The sequence below is a fragment of the Eschrichtius robustus genome, chromosome 10 (assembly GCF_028021215.1).
Source record: "Eschrichtius robustus isolate mEscRob2 chromosome 10, mEscRob2.pri, whole genome shotgun sequence".
In the NCBI taxonomy this organism is placed as follows: domain Eukaryota; kingdom Metazoa; phylum Chordata; class Mammalia; order Artiodactyla; family Eschrichtiidae; genus Eschrichtius; species Eschrichtius robustus.
In genome coordinates this window covers 85,036,380-85,059,073 of record NC_090833.1, presented here as the reverse complement: position 1 = coordinate 85,059,073, position 22,694 = coordinate 85,036,380, and the positions used below count along the sequence as shown (strand labels likewise).

General features: G+C 41.4%; 1 protein-coding gene and 1 long non-coding RNA gene across 6 annotated transcripts in view; one reads left to right on the top strand and one right to left on the bottom strand.

Annotated features, from left to right (window-relative positions):
• Window positions 1-3,252: 3,252 nt before the first annotated feature.
• On the bottom strand, window positions 3,253-19,578 carry LOC137770520 (uncharacterized). The gene is made up of 4 exons (XR_011075184.1): window positions 18,655-19,578; window positions 18,252-18,317; window positions 8,335-8,502; window positions 3,253-3,505 (listed from the first exon to the last, which is right to left on the bottom strand). It is a non-coding gene; the product is annotated as an uncharacterized lncRNA (long non-coding RNA).
• Window positions 19,579-19,753: 175 nt separating this feature from the next.
• The window catches only part of TUT7 (terminal uridylyl transferase 7), a 60,697-nt gene continuing 57,756 nt past the window's right edge, over window positions 19,754-22,694 (top strand). For 4 of the 5 annotated variants that reach the window (XM_068552119.1, XM_068552122.1, XM_068552117.1 and 1 more), the window contains exons 1-2: window positions 19,831-20,484; window positions 20,885-21,435. In XM_068552119.1, coding sequence (XP_068408220.1) covers window positions 20,916-21,435 — 520 coding nt within the window. In that variant the 5' untranslated portion in view covers window positions 19,831-20,484; window positions 20,885-20,915. The other variant, XM_068552118.1, reaches the window with a different exon arrangement.

Sequence of the window (22,694 nt, the reverse complement as noted above, 5' to 3'; positions counted from 1 at the left end):
GCTGATTTCCTCAGGGTTTCCAGTTTTCACAGTAAATGTCCTCTGAGACCTAACTGATCTTGAGTGGCAGAAAAAAGACTCAGAAATGTACATATATATTAACAAACCTAGTAGCTATTTTTAAGGACAAACTCAAATTAAAATGTTCACTTTGCCAACAAAAAGTTACATCATGTATTATTAGGAGTTAGATCTCTAATGCTTTACTTACTCTGTAAAGAGACACAGCCCCAAACACATTTTTCCAAAACGAGAATGTGACGTGTTAGTGTCATATTACACCTCTGTTGTAATTTAATTTTCTCTTTATACAGATTTTTGCTCTGTCTCCATCCTCGTCCAGCTTTGTGGGAAAACTCACCAAAGCTGCTTTGAATGTTTTTCTTTGACTCCACTGCCACCTAGTGTGGAGAAAAAAGAATTCTGGGCTCTGTAAAAAAAATTGAATGTGTACTATCAATATTTGCTTACTTATCTGGATTCAAAGCCTGTTTTATTGCAGAATAAACTCTTGGGAACTACACCCACCATGGTCTTCTTGCTTTGCATTAAGCAACAATTCTATGAGAAACAATCATACTTCAAAAATTAGACTATATTTCACGTTATTGTGAAACAAGGTAGGAGATAAGGCTTGGTTTTCCCAATGTCCCTGTGGCCCATGTGGCTCTTTCACGCCAATCACATACTCAGGTCGTTAGGTGGTATTTTCCTTCTTTCCAGTGTGATAGGTTGGAAAGAGGGTGGAGAAAAGAGGGAAAGAAGGAGAAATTCAAAGGAAAGAGGAGGAGAATGAGAGAGGGTCATAGATGATGGGAAAAATAATAATAAAGACACTAAAAAGACTAAAGACAGGATATAGATACAAGAAAGAAAATGGAGAGGGAAAGCAGTGCAATGTTAGAATAAGAGACACAGGAGCCTAGAAAGACAGGGAAATATAGGGGAAGATGCAAGGAACCAAGGCAGAAAGAGGAAAGAAAAGAAAAGGGGAAGGTGAAGGGTGCCAGGGTCAGGTGGTCGTTCATTGATCAGCCATGGGAGGGACCACCAGGCCAGGCCCGCACACCTTGGGAAGTTTAGAGATCTCAGTCCCCCCGACCCCACATCTCACCCCATTGCACACACACTTCTGCTCCCCGGCCCTGCTTCGTCCTTTCCCTGATGCCCACCGCCTCCTTTCCCACAGGACAACTGGGTTATCTGTTGCACAAGCTGTCCACCAGCACTGGAATGTAAGCTCAAGGAGGGCAGAGATCTTGGCCTTTTTTTTCTTCCTGTTATGTTTTCTGATGTATCCCAAGTGTTGAGAGCAATGACTGGTACATTATGACATGCATTTAATAAACATTTATTGAATAAACGAAGGCATGGGGGGCACTCTAGAAATGGACAAGAAGATGTATTTGTAACGTTTGTTTTGCTTTATGACAGTGATACCTTTTCTCCTGGGCAGATCACATTTTCATTCGCAGGTTACCAGCTGGTTTTCAACACATCCTGCTACAGACTGAATGTTTGTGTCCCCCTCAAATTTATATATTGAAACCTAACGCCCAATGTGATGGATGGTATTAGGAGGTGGGGCCTTTGGGAGGTGCTTAGGTCATGAGGGTAGAGGCCTCATGAATGGGATTAGTGCCCATATAAGAGACCCCACAGAGCGCCCTCGGGCCTCCTACCATGTGAGGACACAGGGAGAAGTCTGCGACCCAGAAGAGAGCCCTCGCCCAACCACACTGGCACCCTGATCTTGGACTTCCAGCTCCAGAACAGTGAGAAATAAACTTCTATTTTTCATAAGCCATGCAGTATTTCATTACAGCAGTCTGAATGGACTAGGACACTTCCCTTCCGAGGAGACAAGCACTTCTTAGAAATTACTGGCACTCAACTCAACAGTGGTTCTGAAAGTCAAATTCTGACGTCAGAAACAGAGATACCGATAGGAAACACGTAATAGAATCAAATCACCGTTTTAGAAACGACAAAGCAAACTAGAGAAGAGATAGGTCCTCACTTCAGGCTAAATCTTAGAAAGAATGTTCTAGAGCAAGAAAAGCAAGTTATAAAAGGTTGTTTTGTTTCTTGCTATTTAATATGTTTAAAATTTCTCCTTTTCCTACATTTTCCTCCTTGTAAATTATACTAGATGTCTTATCTTTCCAATACCAGGCTCAAACAGACAAAGTGATAACTGAATTACTGAACCTTATCAGTATAATAAAAGACTCTGAAAAGCTCATTTAAAAAATTGCTTAGGAGTTAGAAGATGACATGAAAAGACAGCAAAATCTTTAAGAAGGGCTATAGAAAGGGAAAGCTTAAGGAAGATGTTTTTCTATGTAAAATTTGAAAAATGTCTGTGTGACACTGGCACACTTCACTACACTATTTGGAAACATTAGTGGCAGCTGAATTCAGTACTCAAAAATCAATGAAAAAGAATGTTTTCAAGTATCTCGTGGATGGGTCTTCACTAGATGGAGATACAAAGGCTGATTTGAAAATCTGGTGCTTGAAGCATGCTTGTAAAATGATGCTGATTCTACAAGTGCTCACACAAATAGGTCTTGCCAGCCAGACACTAACATTGCTTTCAGATCGCACATCAAAATCTTCCAAGCATTCACACATACGTTATCTAATTTGGTCCTCCCAATATGTCTGTGGTATAAATGGGACCAGGTATTATCTTCAACTGCACCATTTTGTGGCTTTAAAGGAGGGAAGCTGGATTTACCCTATTTTCCCATCTCAGCCTCCCATGTCATGGACATGATAGTCATGGCAGCCCAGGATCAGAGGTCTCTCCCACCTTCCACCAGACCACTGTGTGTCCTGGAGCAAATATCATGGTGCTGCGCATCCTAGTGGGTGAATGCACAAGGGGTTCTACAACTCAAATGGGACTTCTAAATAGTTTGGAGGAAAGAGCTGGCACAGCTTGGTCACCGTCTGTGACCATGGGCAAGTTAAGTAAACTCTTCGGACTTTGGATTCCTCATTTATAAAGTGACCATGTAGTTCTGTGTGGTCTTTAAGGTAGTGGATTCCAGACAATGAGTCCATGGGTCAGTTTGAAAAAAAAAATTTTTTTAATTTTAAGGATTAACATAGGCTTGCCAACCTTTTATGTGCAAAATAAATTCAAGATGTCGACAACTACAACCATCTACTCACCCCACCCCTCCTCTCACCCTCACTACAATCAGTGAAGAATGGACACAGAGATCCAAACGAGGACCCAAAACAACTTTATTACGGGGCTGGTCAAGTGCCAAATGCTCCACAGAGTAATAGGGTGCCTCATAAAGCTGAATAAGGAGATGCTAGCTGGCATCTCTGGAGGAGCTGGGTTTAGCAACCACGCCTGACGCCAGTCAGATGCAGCGCAGCCTGTCAGGGAAGGTGACTCCTCTGCCTAGATGAGCTGGGCCCGTGCTCCCCACACCTGTCCTGGTGGCTGCTTCTGGGGGCAGCTCAGCTCCTGACCCAGAAGACTCTGAAGCAGGTCAAAACAGAATGTTAAGATAACTTTAACGCCATATACATTATAGGCCAAAATTCATTGCTTTTTCTGTTTTCCATTCCAAATGATATTCCATTCAATACTCAACATCACTCACCAGAGATCTTGCAATGAACACCAGACAAAAGTCTAAAATACTCTAAATAACACAAAGCCAGCAACACATAAATGCCCAAATTTTAACCTAAACTTACATCAACGATTACATTTCCAAAGAGAGGTTGAATTCCAAACAAACATGAAATCCTTTGACCTGGGTCAATTAAAGTCTGAAGACATTAAGGTTCAACATTTTCTCTCACTCAGATTGCTGTATGGTACGAATCTTCTCAAGAACACAATCCTGACAGCAGAATTGTCTCTTTCATGAGTGTTACAGACAGAAGATCATGGATCCCAGTGGCACAAAAGGCACTTTTAGGAGCAAGCCAGAGGTTAGAGGTACTATCCACATGCAAGCTTCCAATGGGATGGATCCTGAGAGAGGAGCCATGGAAATTGTGGGACTCCTGTATCTCCTTGATTGCCCTATCTGTGCTTCTCAGCTGAGGTGAAGAATGTATACCACATCTTCTTCCATTCCCCAGCTCTACACTCATGAAGATGCTAGGACACTCTGTGCATTTTTAGGCCATTCCCAGAACTATTGGTACAACAGATACCAGCTGCCACGTTGAGGGTCTGGCTCAAGTTCCCATAGAGAACAATCAGTTATATACATACAGTGGAATTATTAGCCAAGCTTAAAAAAGAAGGAAATTCTGACACATGATACAACATGAATCAGCCTTAAAGACATTATGCTAAAAGTGAACGAAGCTAGTCACTAAAGGATAAGTATGATTCCTCTTATATGTGGTACTTAGAATAGTCAAATGCATAGAGACAGGAAATAGAATGGCGGTTGTCAGGATCTGGAGGGAGGAGGGAGTTATTGTTTCATAGGTACACAGTTTCAATTTGAGAAGATGAAAAAGTTCTGGAGATGAATGGTGGTCATGGTAACCCACAATGTGAATGTACTTAATATCACTGAACTGTACACTTAAAAATGGTTAAGATTGCAAATTCTATATGTATTTTACTACAATTTTAAAACTTTTAATCATAAAAAATCTCTTAGCCTGCTTGTGGAACTACAAACACCGTTGTACTATTCTCTTCCACGATTCTCTCCAGCCCTTAGCTATGCAGTGATGCCAGAAACAATGAGACCGTCAAAGCACCGAGGCTCTTCTGGTAAATTCTATAGCCAACCCAGCCCTTCTGAACTCTCCATTTTGGTTCACAGAGGAAGGCTCTTCCTCTAACATTTCCACATCTAGGCCTATGCTGGGAAGAGAGCTTCCACTCCATGCTCTTGCCATCCAAAAGGAAGAGAAGCACCTAATCTGATCGATGAGCTGACATGCACAGGGTGTAGTTCACTGCTGGGCAAGGTCTGGGTGAGGGTTCACTGCACCTGTATGTCTCTTTGTGCAGTTAAGCAGGCTAAGCCCAGCCCACTCTAGCAAACCATAATTCTATCTCTGCTCCACCTTCTCTGCCTCTGACTGGGTGTGAGTCAGATCAGCCTTGTGGAGTGGACCCGGTTGAATTTGGTTGCAAGGGATGGAGAAGACTGCCCTCCGGACTGGATTTAGAGTGTTGCTGAGCCCTTGCCCAGCCCAGGACCAAAGTGATAGTTTGATCCCCATCTGGGTCTCAGTTTCTTGAGCCTCTTCTCCTCCGACAGGTGCAAGAGAAGCAAAACTTTACCTTTACCTATCTTAGGCTTTCAGCTGGGGCTCTTAACAACAACAACAAAAAATTAACAGGAGAAAAACAAAGCATGCAGCTCACATCAGTCAGGAGAAATCTAAATGAAGAATAACTCAAAGGGGTGGCTTAGAACCCTAGCTTATATAGCATCTTCAACCAAGAACAATAAATCTCTAGAGAAATGATAGGACAAAGGAAAGCAGTTTTAGACTTCCAAGAGTAGCAAACTGTGGGGAGGTAACTATATGGGAGGACACTAGTGGAGTAAGATTTGTTTGCAGATTCTTCTGGTGTCTCTGGGCTGATAAGAGTCTATCTCCAGTAAAAGGAGAATTTATAGGGAGTTCCCTGGTGGCCTAGTGGTTAGGATTCTGGGCTTTTACTGCTGTGGCCCAAGTTCAATCCTTGGTCAGGGAACTAAGATCCTGCAAGCTGTGCTAAAAAAGTAAAAAAATTTGAAAATTAAAAAAAAAGAATGTATACCCTGCCTTTAGGCAGAAAGCAGGGAGCTTTTCCTACATTTGCTGCTTCTTAATTGCTTTCAGCTCAAAACAACTTTTTCTGTCAAAGAGACATATTTTGGGGTGACATATTCTGGTTTCCTTCACAAAAAAGGGGGCAGCAAAGAAAAGGTAGAGAATGAAGGTTTCATTCCCCCCCAAATCAGAAAAGTAGAACAGATATTCTTTTTTAAAATCTCATTTTAAATTGACTACATTTTGCTTTATGCAAAAATCACTTTCTTGTTTCTTTGTTTTTCATTCTGTTCAAATGCTGAAAGTTTCCTAATTATCATCAGTCCATGAACATACATTTGAGGAACACTTGAGGAGTATTCCTCTGAGTACATTTTGCTCTAAAATTCTGTGATACTAATACTGTTGTCTCTGCTTCCACCACGCCTCCCAGAATCCCAGAAAATGAAGGGGTAATAAAATATGAGTGTGGAAACCAGGTTTTAATGCCTTACAAAATGCTTTATGCAGATAAATATTTGACAGATAAAAAAAATAAGGTCTTTTCTCCTGTGCCAGGGCAATATAGGACCTCATCTAAACAAACCATCTGTTTACCTAAATCCAGGGTCTGCTTGGGGGACACTCTTATGTAGATGGAAAAAAAAAATACCAGCAGTGACACAGCCCTGGGGCACACTGCATCAAAAATGATTTCAAAATAGGTACTCAGTTTATTTTTACTTCATGAGGCTGCCCGAAAATTCAGGTTTCTCTGGTTCATCTCCTTTGTGTTAGTATTTATTTATTAAAGTGAAATGATCATGTCTTTGTCATTTTATACACACCAGGAGTAAAGTTAAAAGTTACATTAAACTGCCTTCATTCCATGAAGTTCTCCAGGTATCTGGGTACGTGAGAACTCATCTATTTCTCTGACAATTTTTAGCTCATTCTCTCCACCATGTTCCCATGTAGAGAGGGAGAAAGAGAACTCTCTGTCCCCACCCCCACATGAAAAGCCATTCTCTCTTTGCAAGTAATTTTCTTTTCAGCTGACATGTCCTAGATTGTTCTAAAAAGAACAGCGGCATGAGAAAATACAAGAACAGATGATTCAAAGACTCTCTGGGAACTGCCGAGCCAGCTCCTAATTGCAAATGCAAGGGTAGGCGAAACATCTGTATTCTGAGTCACTCCATTTTTCTAGAAGGGAGGATGTCGTTAGCCCTCCCGCTGCATGAACCTCTGTGGTCTGTAAGTGGGCTCCAGAGCTGGTTCACGGTGTGCTACATCTAGATCTAGAGACCGCAACTGAGCTCCCAACCCCCGACACACACACACAAACTCAACATATTTTGAAGTCATCTTAATTAATTGACCACCTGCCTCTGAGAGTTTTTAAGTCTGTATTTTTAATAATGAGTATGCAAAGCAACATGTGTGTGTCTGTGTGTGTTTGGGGAGGAGAAGGAAGTAAATAATCTTAAAAACCTACACAGGTTTCTGACCTTGATTCTCTAATGCCTGGAATGATACAAATTCAGGGATACGGCCTTTTGTGGAAAGAGATCCTAGGAAAAAGTGAAAAGGGAAGCAGATTTTTTTCTAGAAAACTATAAAAACAGTTATTCCAAAAGAGAGCTGGTTAAGGCTTTTTGATTAATGAATAACAAAAAGATGATGGCAAAAGAAAAGTAAGACACTGATGAGTGAAAACAAGAACTAACAGCAGTTAAGGCAGAGTCAAGTTCACCAATGTATTTTTAGGCATTACTGTCTCTTCTGATGTGACTCCTATGGGGAAATTTCACTGTTTATACAGAGAGTGTAAACAAATTTGTTGACCTAACAAAACATTGGTTTTCATTCCTCACACCTTCCTCCCCCAGCCATGGTAAACAGCTTGACATTTAGGCTCATGGGCTTTGGTGTGAGGCAGAGGTTCAAATCCTGGCTCTGCTATTCATAGCTGTGTGTCTTAGGACAAGCTTACTACCCCCTCTAAGGCCCAGTTTCCACACTTACATGGGTAGGCACCAAAACCTCAGACCCTAAAGTGACAACATCACGAGACATGCTTGTACAAAATAGCTCTGGGTAAGGAAATGAAACAAAACCTGAAAGAAGAACTGAGGATGGCAGAAATACCTACTTTGAAAACTCTGACAGGCTCAAGTGATTGCAAGAGGAAGATGGCACATTACGATACGGACTCCCTGAATTGGCCATGGGCACTACCTGGTGATTCCAGATATTAAAATGGGCTGTCCTCAAATCTGATTTTGCCCAAATGTCCTCAGAGGAACACTTGAGAATGTAATCTTTTCTATCTGATGGAAGAAATGGGGAGACAGATGGTGGCTGGAAGTAATTGTAGGAAGGACCTGAGATAGGACAGCAGTAGGAAGAACACGCCTTAGGAAGTGTGAGAAAGTTATTCATTACCCTTGTTTCCTCTCATCCTCCCTTTCACACATCTCTCCCCCAAGGCCATAGGCTAGAGCACTGGACAGTCTTCAAACTTGACCAGAAATGATACCATTCTAAAGTAACATAATCATGTATTATTTTGTTATTACTTACTTTTAGTAGCTAGTACTAGACTTCATCTTCCACGAGGTCTATCTTTGTTGGGAAAAGGCCTGGGTCAGTCCACTCAGAGAAGGGGAATACCTACGGGGTCACAGATGTTGGCTGGTACCATGGCTTCTGCAAAATTATCCTGCATGGGGTAAGATGCCTGTGACACTCCTGGAGTGGAAGAGGAAGAAGAGTCAGGAGAGAAGAGGAAATTGGAAGAGAGAGAGAGAAGAAAGAAGAGTCAGTGAAATGATGGGAGGCTGGGTAGTAATGGAGGAGACAGCTCCTCAAATTCTCACGAATGCCACTAAACCCATGAAAGCTTACTGAGTTCAGAGGTTACAAAACAGGATACACATGCAGAATCAGGAGCTAGAGAGGCAATGTGATTAAACATACATGCATCTACTAAAGGCTCAAAATGTCATGAGCAGACATGGAAAGGTCAGAAAGACCTAGAGAAAATGAGAATGTATGAAAGTGGCATGCCAAGCCGAGGGAACTGCCTGGGTTCATGCATACCTGCAACCATGCACACCATCACTCATGCATCAGTATTGGTTGAACTCCTATTGTGTGCCGGGCACCGCACTAGGCTGTGGAACACCATGGTGACAAAACCAGAGTTCTTGTTCTCCTGGTGTTTGCACACTAGTGGGAGAGGCAGACATTGATCAAGTAATTGCACAAGGGACTTCCCTGGTGGTCCAGCGGTTAAGAATCCACCTTCCAATGCAGGGGATGCAGGTTCAATCCCTGGTCAGGGAACTAAGATGCCACATGCCACAGGGCAACTAAGTCCGCATGCCACAACTACTGAGCCCAGGCACCACAACTAGAGATTCTGCATGTCGCAACTACAGAACCCACGCGCTCTGGAGCCTGCATGCCACAACTAGAAAGAAGACTGTGCGCCACGCACGTGCCACAGCTAGAGAGAAGCCCACATGCCACAACAAAGATCCTGCGTGCCGCAACTAAGACCCAACACAGCCAAAATAAATAAATAAATATTTGTTAAAAAGAATCCTCATAACAAGCTTTTAAAAAAAAAATTGCACAAACATTGGTAAAATTGTGATTGTGAGGAGTGCTATACAGAAGGAGCATATGATACTACGAGAGACTATAACAGAGAGATTGGCCCAGCCAGAGAGATCAGAGAAGCTTCCCTGAATAAGTGATCTTATTGATCTTACTGATCTGAGCATTGAGTGATGAGATGTTAACTGGGTGAAGAAAGCGGGGGAAAGCAGCCCAAGAAGAAGAATATGTGTACAGGCCCTGGGGTGGCAGGTTTGAAGACTGAGAGAAGGCAAAGTGTGGCTGGGGAAAAGAGACCCCGGGGAGAATGGGCAGCATGACACTGGAAGGCGGGGAAGCAACAGGCCCCTCGGGGACTGCAGACCATGGGATGGCGTCAGTCTTTATCTTAAGGGCAGTAGGAAGTCATCATAGGGAAATTGACAGGAACCCCCAAGAAAGTCTGAAAAGGGCAAATGAGACCCCTGTTTACACTTTATTTCCACTTTCCTCGGCATCTCTACTGACTACCAATCAATGACAGCTTGTGTAATAGCATACCCAAAATCAGAAAAGTAAACATTTAATTAACTTTGTTAATCTAGTGATTTCATTTAAATAATTAGTATTTTAAAATGAATTTTCCATCAACATACAAGAAAAACTCCCAGTTCTGAACCACCGTCAAAACACAAATGCCCAGTATGTAAATTCGTAATTCAGTATTTAGTCTTCCATTACTTAGAGAATACTGAATTAGGAATCAAACAGCCTGAGTTTTAATTCTGACTCTGGCACTTATTAGTCACACGGCTTTGGGTTAGTTCCCAAACCTCTCTCAGTCTCAACTTTCCTCATCTATAAAATAGGGTAATAACCCTTGCCCAACGTACCTCACAGGTTAAAGTGAGAGCATTTTGTAACACCAAATAGATTATTATTAACCTTTCTCCAAATTGCAAAGGCAAATACACGACTTATCCAATCAGATAACGTTTTTTTTTTAACCTCACATATCAAACTGTTTTGCAATATTGTTACAAAATGCTGCTTTATCTTGAAGGTCATTGCCCTCTAATACATTACAAAACTACTTGTGTACATAAAACCACCAAAATTCTTTGAAAAGTTTTTCCCTTATAGGTTATTACAAAATATTGAGTATAGTTCCCAATGCTATATAGTAGGTCCTTGTTGGTTATTTATTTTATATATAGTAGTGTGTATATGTTAATCCCAAACTCTTGATTTATCCCTCCTCCGTTTCCCCTTTGGTACCCATAAGTTTGTTTTCCATGTCTGTGAGTCTATTTCTTTTTTTTATAAATTTATTTATTTTTGGCTGCATTAGGTCTTCGTTGCTGCGCGTGGGCTTTCTATAGTTGCAGTGAGGGGGGGCTACTCTTCGTTGAGGTGCACGGGCTTCTTGTTGCAGTGGCTTCTCTTCTTCCAGAGCACGGGCTCTAGGCGCGTGGGCTTCAGTAGTTCTGGCGCACGGGCTTAGTTGCTCTGTGGCATGTGGGATCTTCCCGGACCAGGGCTCGAACCCGTGTCCCTTGCACTGGCAGGCGGATTCTTAACCACTGTGCCACCAGGGAAGTCCCTGTGAGTCTATTTCTGATTAATTAGTATGATGATCTCTAGGTCCATCCACATTACTGTAAATGGCATTATTTCATTCTTTTCTTCAGCTGAGTAATATTCCGTTTTATATATATATATATATATATATATATATATATATATATATATATATATACACACACACACACACACACACACACACACACACACACACACACACCACATATTCTTTTTTTTTTTGGCTGCATTGGGTCTTTGTTGCTGTGTGTGGGCTTTCTCTAGTTGCAGCAAGCGGGGGCTGCTCTTTGTTGTGGTGCACGGGCTTCTCACTGCAGTGGCTTCTCTTGTTGAGGAGCACGGGCTCTAGGCGTGCAGGCTTCAGTAGTTGTGGCGCATAGGCTCAGTAGTTTTGGCGCATGGGCTTAGTTGCTCCGTGGCATGTGAGATCTTGCCAGACCAGGGCTACGAACCTGTGTCCCCTGCGTTGGCAGGCAGATTCTTAACTACTGCGCCACCAGGGAAGTCCCAATGTACCACATATTCTTTATCCATCCATCTGTCGGTGGACATTTAGGTTGCTTCCATGTTTGCCTATTGTAAATAGTGCTGCATGTATCATTTATATTTACAAAAAAAAAAAAGATAAACAAGAAGCAAATAAATTTGCTTATCTATGGGGGTTGGGGGAATGAAATGGAAGAGATGGAAAGGGGACAGGATCTGTCTGAATATAACTTTTATATAGTTTCGTATTTTGAACCATGTTAGCATTTTACATATTAAAAAAAATAAATTAAATCAACAAGAATGGGTGGGTAGGAGGCTCTGAAAGTGAAAGAAATGAATTAACTTGATTATAACCAAGTTAATAATACAATTACAAAGAAAAAAGAATTAATCCAAAAAACATCTGAACATAATAACAAATTATTCTGACTATACACTTTCAGTGGGATATATTCTAAAGACAAAAAAAATCTCGAACTTTACTTGGTAAGCTTGTTTTGGATAATGTTGGTGAAGTAATTCTGAAACTGTTTTGTGTATGTTGTAGAAATGAGCAAATGAGTAAATATATCGATGTTTTGAGGAAGCAGGGAGTTCACTGTGGGAGAACAAAGAGACAAATATGGAATGGAGGTAGAATTCTATACTACTGGATTGGATATCAACGAGAGTATCATTATGAACTCATGGATTTTAGAAAGTGTTTCTAGTACTGTCCATTGAAAGGACCTAAAAGCAATTTCACCCCAGAGCAATGAGCACACATGGCACCCAGGGCTTGTTTTCTAAACACCATTCCCCAAACCCTTTGGGAAAATGCATAATTTCAAGGTGAGCCTGGAGCATTTTCTAGTGCCAGAAATTAAGGAAGTACTCAATATTGAGGAAGATATGTCAAAGAGATATAAGAACCCGTTTAAGGGGCTGCCACTTGCCAAATTTGGGACAATATGAGCATCAAAGTGAATAATGACAGGAATGGATTATAACACACTGAATAAAATAGAATCCATGAGTCTACACTGATTTTTTTTTTAATTTTAAAGTGATTAGGAGGAGAAAGGAAAGCCTTCCTTTATAGAAGAATGCTAACTGATAAACATAAAAGAGATGATAGAAATAGAAAGTCACTATTTCACAACTACCATATTAATATTTGATTTCAGGAGAGAATCATCAATGGATACTAAAACCATTGGGAGAAATATGGGGAAACAGGATCTTCACACAGTCCAAAATATCCCATCACAAGTCACTTATTAACTACAAAGGGAAAAAATAAATCTTTATAATGGAGAAATACAGTAGATAACACCTTAATCAAATAATCCAACTGATCATCATTAAAAGGACATATTCACATCATATATCCTCTGTTGTGACAACTCAGATGTGTGATATATCACCTATTAGTATTCCCGCCAAAAATGTTTAACCTAAGTCTAACCATGAGGAAACAATCGGACATCTGCAAAAGAATGTGCTTGGACTCTTCAAAAATGTCAATATTATGAATGAAAAACCAAAAAGAAAAAAGAAAAAAGACCGTCAACCTGTGCTACATTAAAAACAGAGACATGAAAATAAATACAATACGATGCATGATCCTTGCTCAAATCTAGAATACCAAAAAAAAAAAAAAATGTTAAAGGACATTACTTGGACAATTGCAGAAACTTAAATACGGACTGTATATTAGAAAATAGTATTATGTCAATATTAAATGTCCTGAGTGTGATCATTGCACTGTGGTTACAGAGGAAAATATCCTCATTTTTAAAAGATACATGCTGAGAGTTTGGGGGCCTAGGTGTCTAGATATCTGCAACTAATTCTCAAATGGTTCAGCTAAACAATACACATATGCACAAAGGGAGGAAAAGAGGGAAGGAGGGAAAGGAAGAAAATGTGACAAAATGTTAAAATTCTTGAATTACGTAAATGGTATACAGATATCCATTGTACGTTTCTTGCAAATTTTCTATAGTTTTGCTATTTTTCAAAATACAACGTGGTTGGGGGAGAAAGGGAGCTTTTTATACGGTCACTGCAAGAAGACAGCATAGTTAGATATACTTAGATAACCTGAGAACCAGTAAGTATTCTTCAGTTGGGTGAATCCTTGCCAAGAGTTCAAGCTCCAGCAGAAAGCCTCCAGAAGATATTGGAGACAGCCAAAGTTAGCAACAACAAAATTAATTAGTTAATACAGGACACCCAGTTAAATCTGAATTTCAGATAAATGAGCAATTTTTTTTTTAGTATAAGTATGTCCCAAGCATTTTATCTGGCAGCCCCACTCAGAGAAGCACTGTGGTCTGTTCCATGCCCAGGGGATAAAGTACAACAGTTCAAGAATACTAGAACAGTTCAAGATTAGAGCCATTAATATTTTTTATTTACTATTTTTATTTAATCAAACTCTACTCCATTTTCTGTAATGAAGACTACTCTTCAACCTATATGTTCTCCTTACATATGGTTGGTACAGCCCTAATTTAGGCTTCATTTTCTCTCTCTGCATTGTGAAGTTTTCCCCCACTTCCACCACCTTTGACTTCTAAATACTACTTTCCCATCCTCTTCACTACCTTTCTCCCTTCTCAATTTCTACCTGTTTGGCTCAGGAGAGAATAGTTTCAAAGCAATAGATGATACTTAGCTGGGATTGCTTCTGGAAATTTGAGTCACTGTGTTAACCCCACCCAATGTCATTAGTTAAATGCCTTGACCTAGGCTGGTTGGGGATCCTCCCCTCCCAACAGAACCCCTGGACGTCTTGACATAGCATTTTTGGTACATTTGGCATCCATCAGGCCAGAGCAGCTCAGAGAAAAGTTTTATATATTACAATCTCTGAAATTCCCTCTTATCAGAAATGCAAATCAAAACCGCATTGAGGTATCACCTCACACTGGTCAGAATGGCCATCATCAAAAAATCTACGAACAACAAATGCTGGAGAGGGTGTGGAGAAAAGGGAACCCTCTTGCACTGTTGGTGGGAATGTAAATTCGTACAGCCACTATGGAGAACAGTATGGAGGTTCCTTAAAAAACTAAAATTAGAACTACCAAATGACCCAGCAATCCCACTACTGGGCATATACCCTAAGAAAACCATAATTCAAAAAGAGTCATGTACCACAGTGTTCACTGCAGCTCTATTTACAATAGCCAGGACATAGAAACAACCTAAATGTCCGATGACAGATGAATGGATAAAGAAGATGTGGCACATATATACAATGGAATATTACTCAGTCATAAAAAGAAACGAAATTGAGTTATTTGTAGCGAGGTGTATGGACCCAGAGTCTGTCATACAGAGTGAAGTAAGTCAGAAAGAGAAAATCAAATACCGTATGCTAACACATACATATGGAATCTTAAAAAAAATGGTTCTGATAAACCTAGGGGCAGGACAGGAATAAAGATGCAGACATAGAGAATGGACTTGAGGACACAGGGACAGGGAAGGGTAAACTGCGACAAAGTGAGAGAGTAGCACTGACATATATACACTACCAAATGTAAAACAGATAGCTAGTGGGAAGCTAGTGCATCGCACAGGGAGATCAGCTCGGTGCTTTGTGACCACCTAGAGGGGTGGGATAGGGAGGGTGGGAGGGAGGCGCAAGAGGGAGGGGATATGGGGATATATGTATACACATATAGCTGATTCACAATGAAACTAACACAACATTGTAAAGCAATTATACTCCAATAAAGATGTTAAAAAAAAATTCCCTCTTATCACTGAAGCTCCTCCTTTTTTGGTCTTCTTTATCAGCTTCTCTTATTTTTCTTAATGTCTAAATGTTGGACAGCCTCAGTGTTTAATTCTGGGCATTTTCTCTTCTCTCCCTTGGGTCCAGTGCTTCCCAAAGTTCAATAATATGTATATTGTCTTCATGATTTTTGACATCTCTCGATAATTATTACTAGTTTTCTTTAAATGGATATGTTTAAATTTATATTTTTTTAAATTAATTTTTACTGGAGTACAGTTGCTTTACAATGTTGTGTTAGCTTCTACTGTACAGCAAAATGAATCAGCCATACATATACATATATCCCCTCCATTTAGAACACTACAGTGCATTAAGTAGAGTTCCCTGTGCTATACTAATTTATATATTTTAAAAGAAGATTTTATACCACAACTATAGAGGAATTTAATATCATAAATAGAAGATAAATCTAAAAATAAAACCTCAAAATATATAAAATGTAATTTTTTACTTAGATTTAAAATAATCAGTAAAACAAATTATTAATATATAAAAAAATTATTAAAATGCACACCCCAAAATAAATTACTCATGAGAAGAATTGAGCTTTTCAGTATCAGTCAAGAATAGTGACTGGATGTTTGGCATCACGTTCCTTGTCTTGGGCATACAGTTAGAAACTGAAGATCGGGGGGAAGCGAATTTGCTGAAGATCAAAACAAAGTAGAGGCAGAGCTGGATCTATAGCCTGAGACTAATGAATCGCAGTTTCAGAGAGTGGTCTCAAAAATAGAGAATTCAGAAAGGAACACTAGCTCCTGACAGCGTGAGGGCTCAGTCAGGGGCCAGGAGCTTGGTGCATGGTAGAGTAAAAAGAATATAAACACTGAAGTCTAAAAGGCTGTGGTCACGTTGTGAATGAATAGGCCGGTAAAGCCATGTTACCATAAGCCTATGACTACTCTTTGAACCGGTTTTCTAACTCACAAATTGTAGAACTGCGAGAAGACAATCAGACACAAGTACTGAGTGCTCAGCCCAGTGGTTACACAATCAGTAGAAGTTTCCTTCCTTCCTCTCCCATCTTTGTATCACCAACACTGCCACAGACCTACCCACCACTAGCTATATCTCCTTTTGAAGGAGATACAGATTTTTTTTCTTCTGAATAATCCAGACCTGATTTCTCTCCATCACTGCCCTGTGTCCAGTGCTGGGAGAAAGGACTTCATCTGTGCTGGGCTGGTTGGCAAGGAGAGATGCAGCAGCTTCCTGGTGTCTTTTGGGGGTTGGGTCTGTAAAGATGAAGATGGCCTAGAGATGACTTCTAAAAGCCTCAGGTAACCCTCAGCTTTCAGTTGCAATGGGAGGGCTGCAGGTTTTAGTGGGTAGCACATGAGCCCAGGGATATTCTCAGGTTCCTGATCCAGTGAATACTCAAAGGCCTCTTGGGAAGTTCGACCCCAGGAAAGCCATGGGGGGCAGGGCTGTGGGGAACCTAAAAAAGTCTAGAGTGCAGCATTTGATGATTGTGGAGATGAGAAGCAGGCAACGGGACCTAAGAAATAGCTGGGAGTTGGGTATTCAGTTTCCGTGGGAAAAGGGGCAGCTGAAACTTGGAAGTAGGGAGAGGAAGGAAAGATGGGACTGCTAGTCTCCATGGCAAGAGGGAGGGGAGCAGAACTTTCCATCACTCAGAGAGTGAGATTAGTTGAGGGAAAAGTTTGAAATATGTAGCCCATGTTCTCTTCGGTAGTAGACTACCGAAGAGAAACATGGGATGATTTCAGGAGTGTGAAAATAACAGCAGGACACAGTCAAGCAGAGGAGAGCTGAAATTGGCACTTTCAGGCATACCTGAGATTCCCTGTGTTCTTGAAAAGAATCCAGATGTTTCTGGATTCTTCTTGATGCCAAGGAAGACAGACAGCAAAGTAGCCAGGAGATTGCCAACTGGGGGGAAGTAGTGGACCACCCACAATGAAAATCTCCTGGGATTTGCAGCTAGATCCCAAGAGGGATGCATGATGCCATCATGTGTAGGCTGGGTCCAAGCTGGCAACAGCGAACCACTGGAGATGGACTAAGCTGACAGAACTAACCACGAGTCCATGAGTCTCAGACCTCAGCATCCGATATCCAGCAACAAGGCAAAGAACAGAGCCTAGAAAGACCAAAGAAGCAAGAGGACTCCCTCAAAGAGCCTGTGGATGTGTATCTAGGGACACTTCTTTCCAATCATATGACTCCAGATCATCACATCTCTAGATAGCATGCAAAGGAAGTGGAGAAGGAAATCTGAACAATAGGGCGTATATCCAAAAGAGACCAAACCATCAAAGATATGATTTAAATTAGCAAAGACTTGAGATATGTTAACTGGCAAGTTAAATTTTTTTTCCCATAGTTCCCAGAGGGAAGTAGAGCCCCAGAGTAACACTGGCTCAAATTTAGGAGGAAAAAAAGTACATTCATCTAAGCAAAGTCTTAAATTTTCAATTTCAGGACATTTTTTACCTTTACCATATTTTTCAACACTTTGAAAACAGGCACTGTGACTATTTCTCTCATATATCAGGCACATATCAGGAATTCAACATTTGTTGAAAAAAATGAAACGGATGAATGACCCTAAATAAATGGCTGACTCTGGAACAGCACAGTCTAGGTTTTAATTCATAGCATATACTAGCTCACTGATTTTCCTAAGGTTTGAAAACAAGCACTGGAAATAAAATTCTTTTACTTTACACAACTTCTTAGGTCATAAATATAAGGTCCTGAAATAATTGAAACTAAGAGACTTTGCGGCAGGCAGAAACGGGAGATTCTGTTAGCCCTCTGTAATTTGTTAATGACCTCTAAGGCAGACAGCCCCCATATTTCTGCTCCAAATTGTTGGAAATATGTCTGGACCATGACGCAATCACCGCAAAGATTCTGAGAAAATCAGTATTCCCTCCAGTGACATCCAAAAAAGAATCAAACCAAACTTTTCAACTGGATTTTATGAACTCCATGACCAATTTAAATTCCCATTACAGTACAATACTGACAGAAAGAGGTATCTTACCTGTCAATATCTTTTGATTAGTATTGCATCTTGTTTTAGAGAGCCTCGTTTATCCTCAAGATGTATCTTAAAAGCACATTTTGAATACAAGTTAGGCTTTGGGAAACACATTGAAGAAAATGCAAATAAAAAATATTTTAAACCCTTAAAAAGATGTGTCCTCTACTGCTCCTCAAGAACTCTAGACAGTCAAGACTGACTTCTCCTAAACCGGTTGTTCCATACAGAGTTACTCGGCTGGGTGTGGTGATGCTTCTCTTCCATATAATAAATGTAATAATGTATCATCACACTCCCTTTGGACTCTATAAAAGGCCATTGTCTGCCTGTCAGATTACTGGCTTGTCATGTATTTTCAGAACCAAAGTATCTAGATAAAGCATTGTACAAAAGTTGTACCTACCTGTTTTAAATCACCTTTAGTACAGACAGTGGTTAAGAACAGACTCTGCATCATTAGGGTCTGGATTCCAGCGGTTGCATTTACTTCACCATAAACGCTATTTCGCCCGCCGTCTTTAAAAGGGGGATAATACTATTCTCCTAGTGGGACTGTTGTGAGGATTAAATGAGTAATTATTTGTAAAGCCCTCAGAACAGTGCCTGGCAACAGCCAGTACTAATGTGCTCATTTTAAGACCATTATCCCCACAGAATCTCATGGACTTAAATTTAAATACCCTTAAAGAGAAATCAAAACTGTTGCATTTTCTCAAAGCTCCCTAATTTTATTAGTTGCTCGAGGCTTTCCAAGCATTTAGAACACGGCAGATAGCAAGGAAGGTAAAGTCAATGGAAAAGAGAGCGAGAAGAAAGGAACCCAGTTGTTTGCTAGTTGCATTAAAACATTCTCCGTTTGAAAATTCGAGTATGAATGCCCTCCTTGGTCATCCTTTGCGTTTACACATTTTCTGCGAAACCAGATTTTGTTTTTAAGAGAAACAAATCCGTACACAATCTAAGAAAAAAGCACAGCATTTCTTTCTCTGAGCCATACTGTGATCTGGATGAACAGCGGAGGCTTAAAAGCTAGGGTCGGCCATTAAGACCTCACTGAGACGTTCAATCACTCGAATTATCAGAAAAACAGCACGAGCGCCACGAGGCCTCAGACCCAGGCTGAACTTGCCCTGGAGGTAACCAGGAGCATCCAGGGGCAAAGCGAGCCTCCGAGCGGACCCGGGCACGCGGCTACGCCCCGACCGCCGGCTTCGCTTCTCTCGCGGAGAACCAGAGGCTTCCTCGGCACACCTCCCCGGTGCTTTTAAAGCCCAGGAGAGAGAGGAGCCCAGGCGAGGACAGCTCCGAGCGAACAAGCGCGAAGAGCCCGCACCCCGACCCAGACCCGACGCCCCACTCCCGGAAAACGCGCCCGCGCGGCGGCGGCGGCGGAAACGGGAGCGGCGCGTAGCGGGGGTTTCCGGCGTGCGCGGCGGAGCGCTCGGACGGGAACACGGCCGGCTCCCAATAGCGCACAATGAGACAGCGTTGAGCGCCGGAAGTGGGGCTGGAGGAAAACACGGAGAGGGAGCCCGGCCGGGACAGGAAGAGGCGGGGGGTCGCGGCGGAGGTGGTGAGTGCTCACGGGCACCGTTTCCCCCCGTGTCCCTGTCAGACTCGCGTCCGGGGAGGGTCTTGGGTGGGTTCTCCGGTCTGCAGAGTCGAGGGTAGGCCCGGCCCGGGAGATACGTTGGCTCCATCCTCCGCCGGCCTCCTCTCCCCAGTTGCGAGGTCCAGGGAACCCCCGAGCCGGTGGGAACTGAGCTCTCGGGCTCGAGTCCTAGTCTTCACTTTGTGTCAGACCCTGCGGGGACTGGAGAAGAAGGGATCTGGGTGGAGGCACTCGGCCCCAGCCCCCTGTCCGGCCGGGGAGACCCCGGAACCCTATCGAGGAGACAGGTCACTTCCTGCTTCCTGGTCCCTACGGTGGCTTCTCGGCCAGGACTGCGGAGACGCCTCCTGTTTCTTCGCCTCCGACCCAAAGGGTGGAAACCGAGGCAGATCGGGGGTGGGGCGGTCCCATGGGGATCGAAGAGGGAGAACTGCTGTTCGTGACAAAACCAAACTTGTTTGGGGTGGGAGGATGAGGACTGGGGGCGGTTAGCTTGAGTTGTCCCTTAGTCAGAAAGCCAGCCCCACTGAACAGAGCGGAGCCTTGGTCGGGAGCTCTCCGTAGCCCAAGAGATCGAAGCCTGTCGTTCTGAATAGTCACAAGCGGAGCCGAGGTGCCGGGGTACGTAGAAGGGTCTGAAAAGTGGAGTTGAGAGATGTACTGCGTTCACAAAGTTTCGGTTACTTTGTAGTAACACTTAAAAGTAATTGCCAGCTTGTTTTTAAAAGACTGGGGAGTTCTCTAAAGTATAGGCTTGGGGTGAGGTATTTGGTTTTGGGGTTTTTTGGGGGGGGTTCTGAAGAAAAGAGCTTTTGTTATATCTATATAATATCTATGAAGAATATTATAGAATTAAGCCTCCGAACTTATAGCATAATGCACTAATTATTGGAACGTGATGGAAATTAGGAAAAGAAGGGTTTCTTACAAGCTTTTGAGCATCTGTGCAATAAATGTGTGGTACTTTGTCAACTTAGTATGATACCTTGTTATAGTTTGTCTCCAAAATGTCTTCTTCCAGGTGAAGAGTAAGAAAATTGAAGTCAAAGACCATGGGAGATGCCGCAAAACCTTATTTTGTGAGGCGTGCTAAAGAGCGAGGGACTACAGATGATGAGGATTTCAGAAGGGGTCACCCCCAACAAGATTATTTAATAATGGATGATTATGCTAAAGGCCATAGCAGTAAAATGGAAAAAGGCCTTCCAAAAAAAAGAGGAACACCAGGGAACTATGGGAATACCCCCAGAAAAGGACCATATGCTGTTTCTAGCAATCCATATGCATTTAAGAACCCTATTTACAGTCAACCCGCTTGGATAAATGACAACCACAAAGATCAGAGTAAAAGATGGCTATCTGATGAACTTGCTGGTAATTCAGACAGTTGGAGAGAATTCAAACCTGGACCTAGAATTCCTGTTACAAACAGACCAAGAAAAGACTCTTTTCAAGAAAGTGAAGATGGGTATAGGTGGCAAGATGGACGAGGGTGCAGAACTGTAAGACGACTATTTCATAAAGACCTGACAAGCCTCGAAACTATGTCAGAAATGGAAGCAGGAAGCCCTGGTAATGTTTCCAACTTGTCAAGTTACAACCCTGATGTCAGCAATGTCTTTTATTTTTCATTCAAATGAGTTTTATTATTTTCAGCAATGCAGTTCCAATTTTTCATAGTTTCTGCTTATTTAATGTGATTATTTTAAGGATTGTAATCATGTTATTTGGGCAACTTCAATATGTTGCATGTATTTCCCTTTAAAAGTTTACTTTGCCACAAGGCTTATTTTACTTTAGTAAAACTATATTTCCCATTGGTACTTTTTACAGAAGAGGGTGATGATATCCCCCTGGGGATATATCGTAATTTCTGAGGGGTATGTATGTGTTTTTCTAAATTATGTATTATAATTTTATACTTGAATAATGAATATATCTGTGATATAAATGACAGAATATAAAGCTTAAAAAAAAACTTATGCTATGTAAAAACATGATATAGACTGCATATATCTCCTGCTACAGAGCGACATGTGTCTTTTGTGTGGAGCATCAATCTCTAGAGAAGGATAGTGCAAGATTTTTTTTTCTCAAAAGTGAACATGGTAAACAGGTTGAAAAACATTGTTTAGAAAGTCAGAAATTCAGATAAGATAAAAGCTTGTCCTTTTAGTTTCAGTAAAACCAAAAGCCTTCTAAGCACCCTATGTGCTTGATAATAATTGCCCCAGAGTTATTATTTATACCTTTTTCTAAACGGTGAATAGATCTTGTCCATGTAGCAGAAGAACAGAAGAGTCAACCAGCCTCGTAAATCTTTAAGCTAAAAAGAACTTGAAGGAATTGCAGTGCTCTGTCATGGTGTATCAAAGGTAGAATCACAGTTTTATTCAATACAAAGCAGGTAGCTGTGTCTCTGGAGAGGTTAAATTTATCCAGACTTGTTTATGCAGAGTGGTAGATGAGGAAGTGGAACTGAAATCATGTACTGTGCTGCTCTGGCCATGAACTCGGCCTGGAATCTGACAGAGGGAACTGAACACGTATTCATAATTTCTGGCCTTTCGATTCTAAAAGTTTGTGTATATTTAAGTAGTTCTTTATTACTGTGTCCAGGTGAGACATGGATATTCTAATTTAGTTACCAATTGTTGGTCTTTCAGAAAAGAAAAAGTTGATCTTAAGCAGCGTTACCAAAAGAAAGATTTATAGGTCAAAAGTTTGCAACCAGATAGATATTAAAAGAGACTTTACAGACCAAAAACCTCTTATTCTATTTTCCTGCCTAGTCTTAAAAGCAAAGCTTAAGTGATTTTGAATAGGACCTG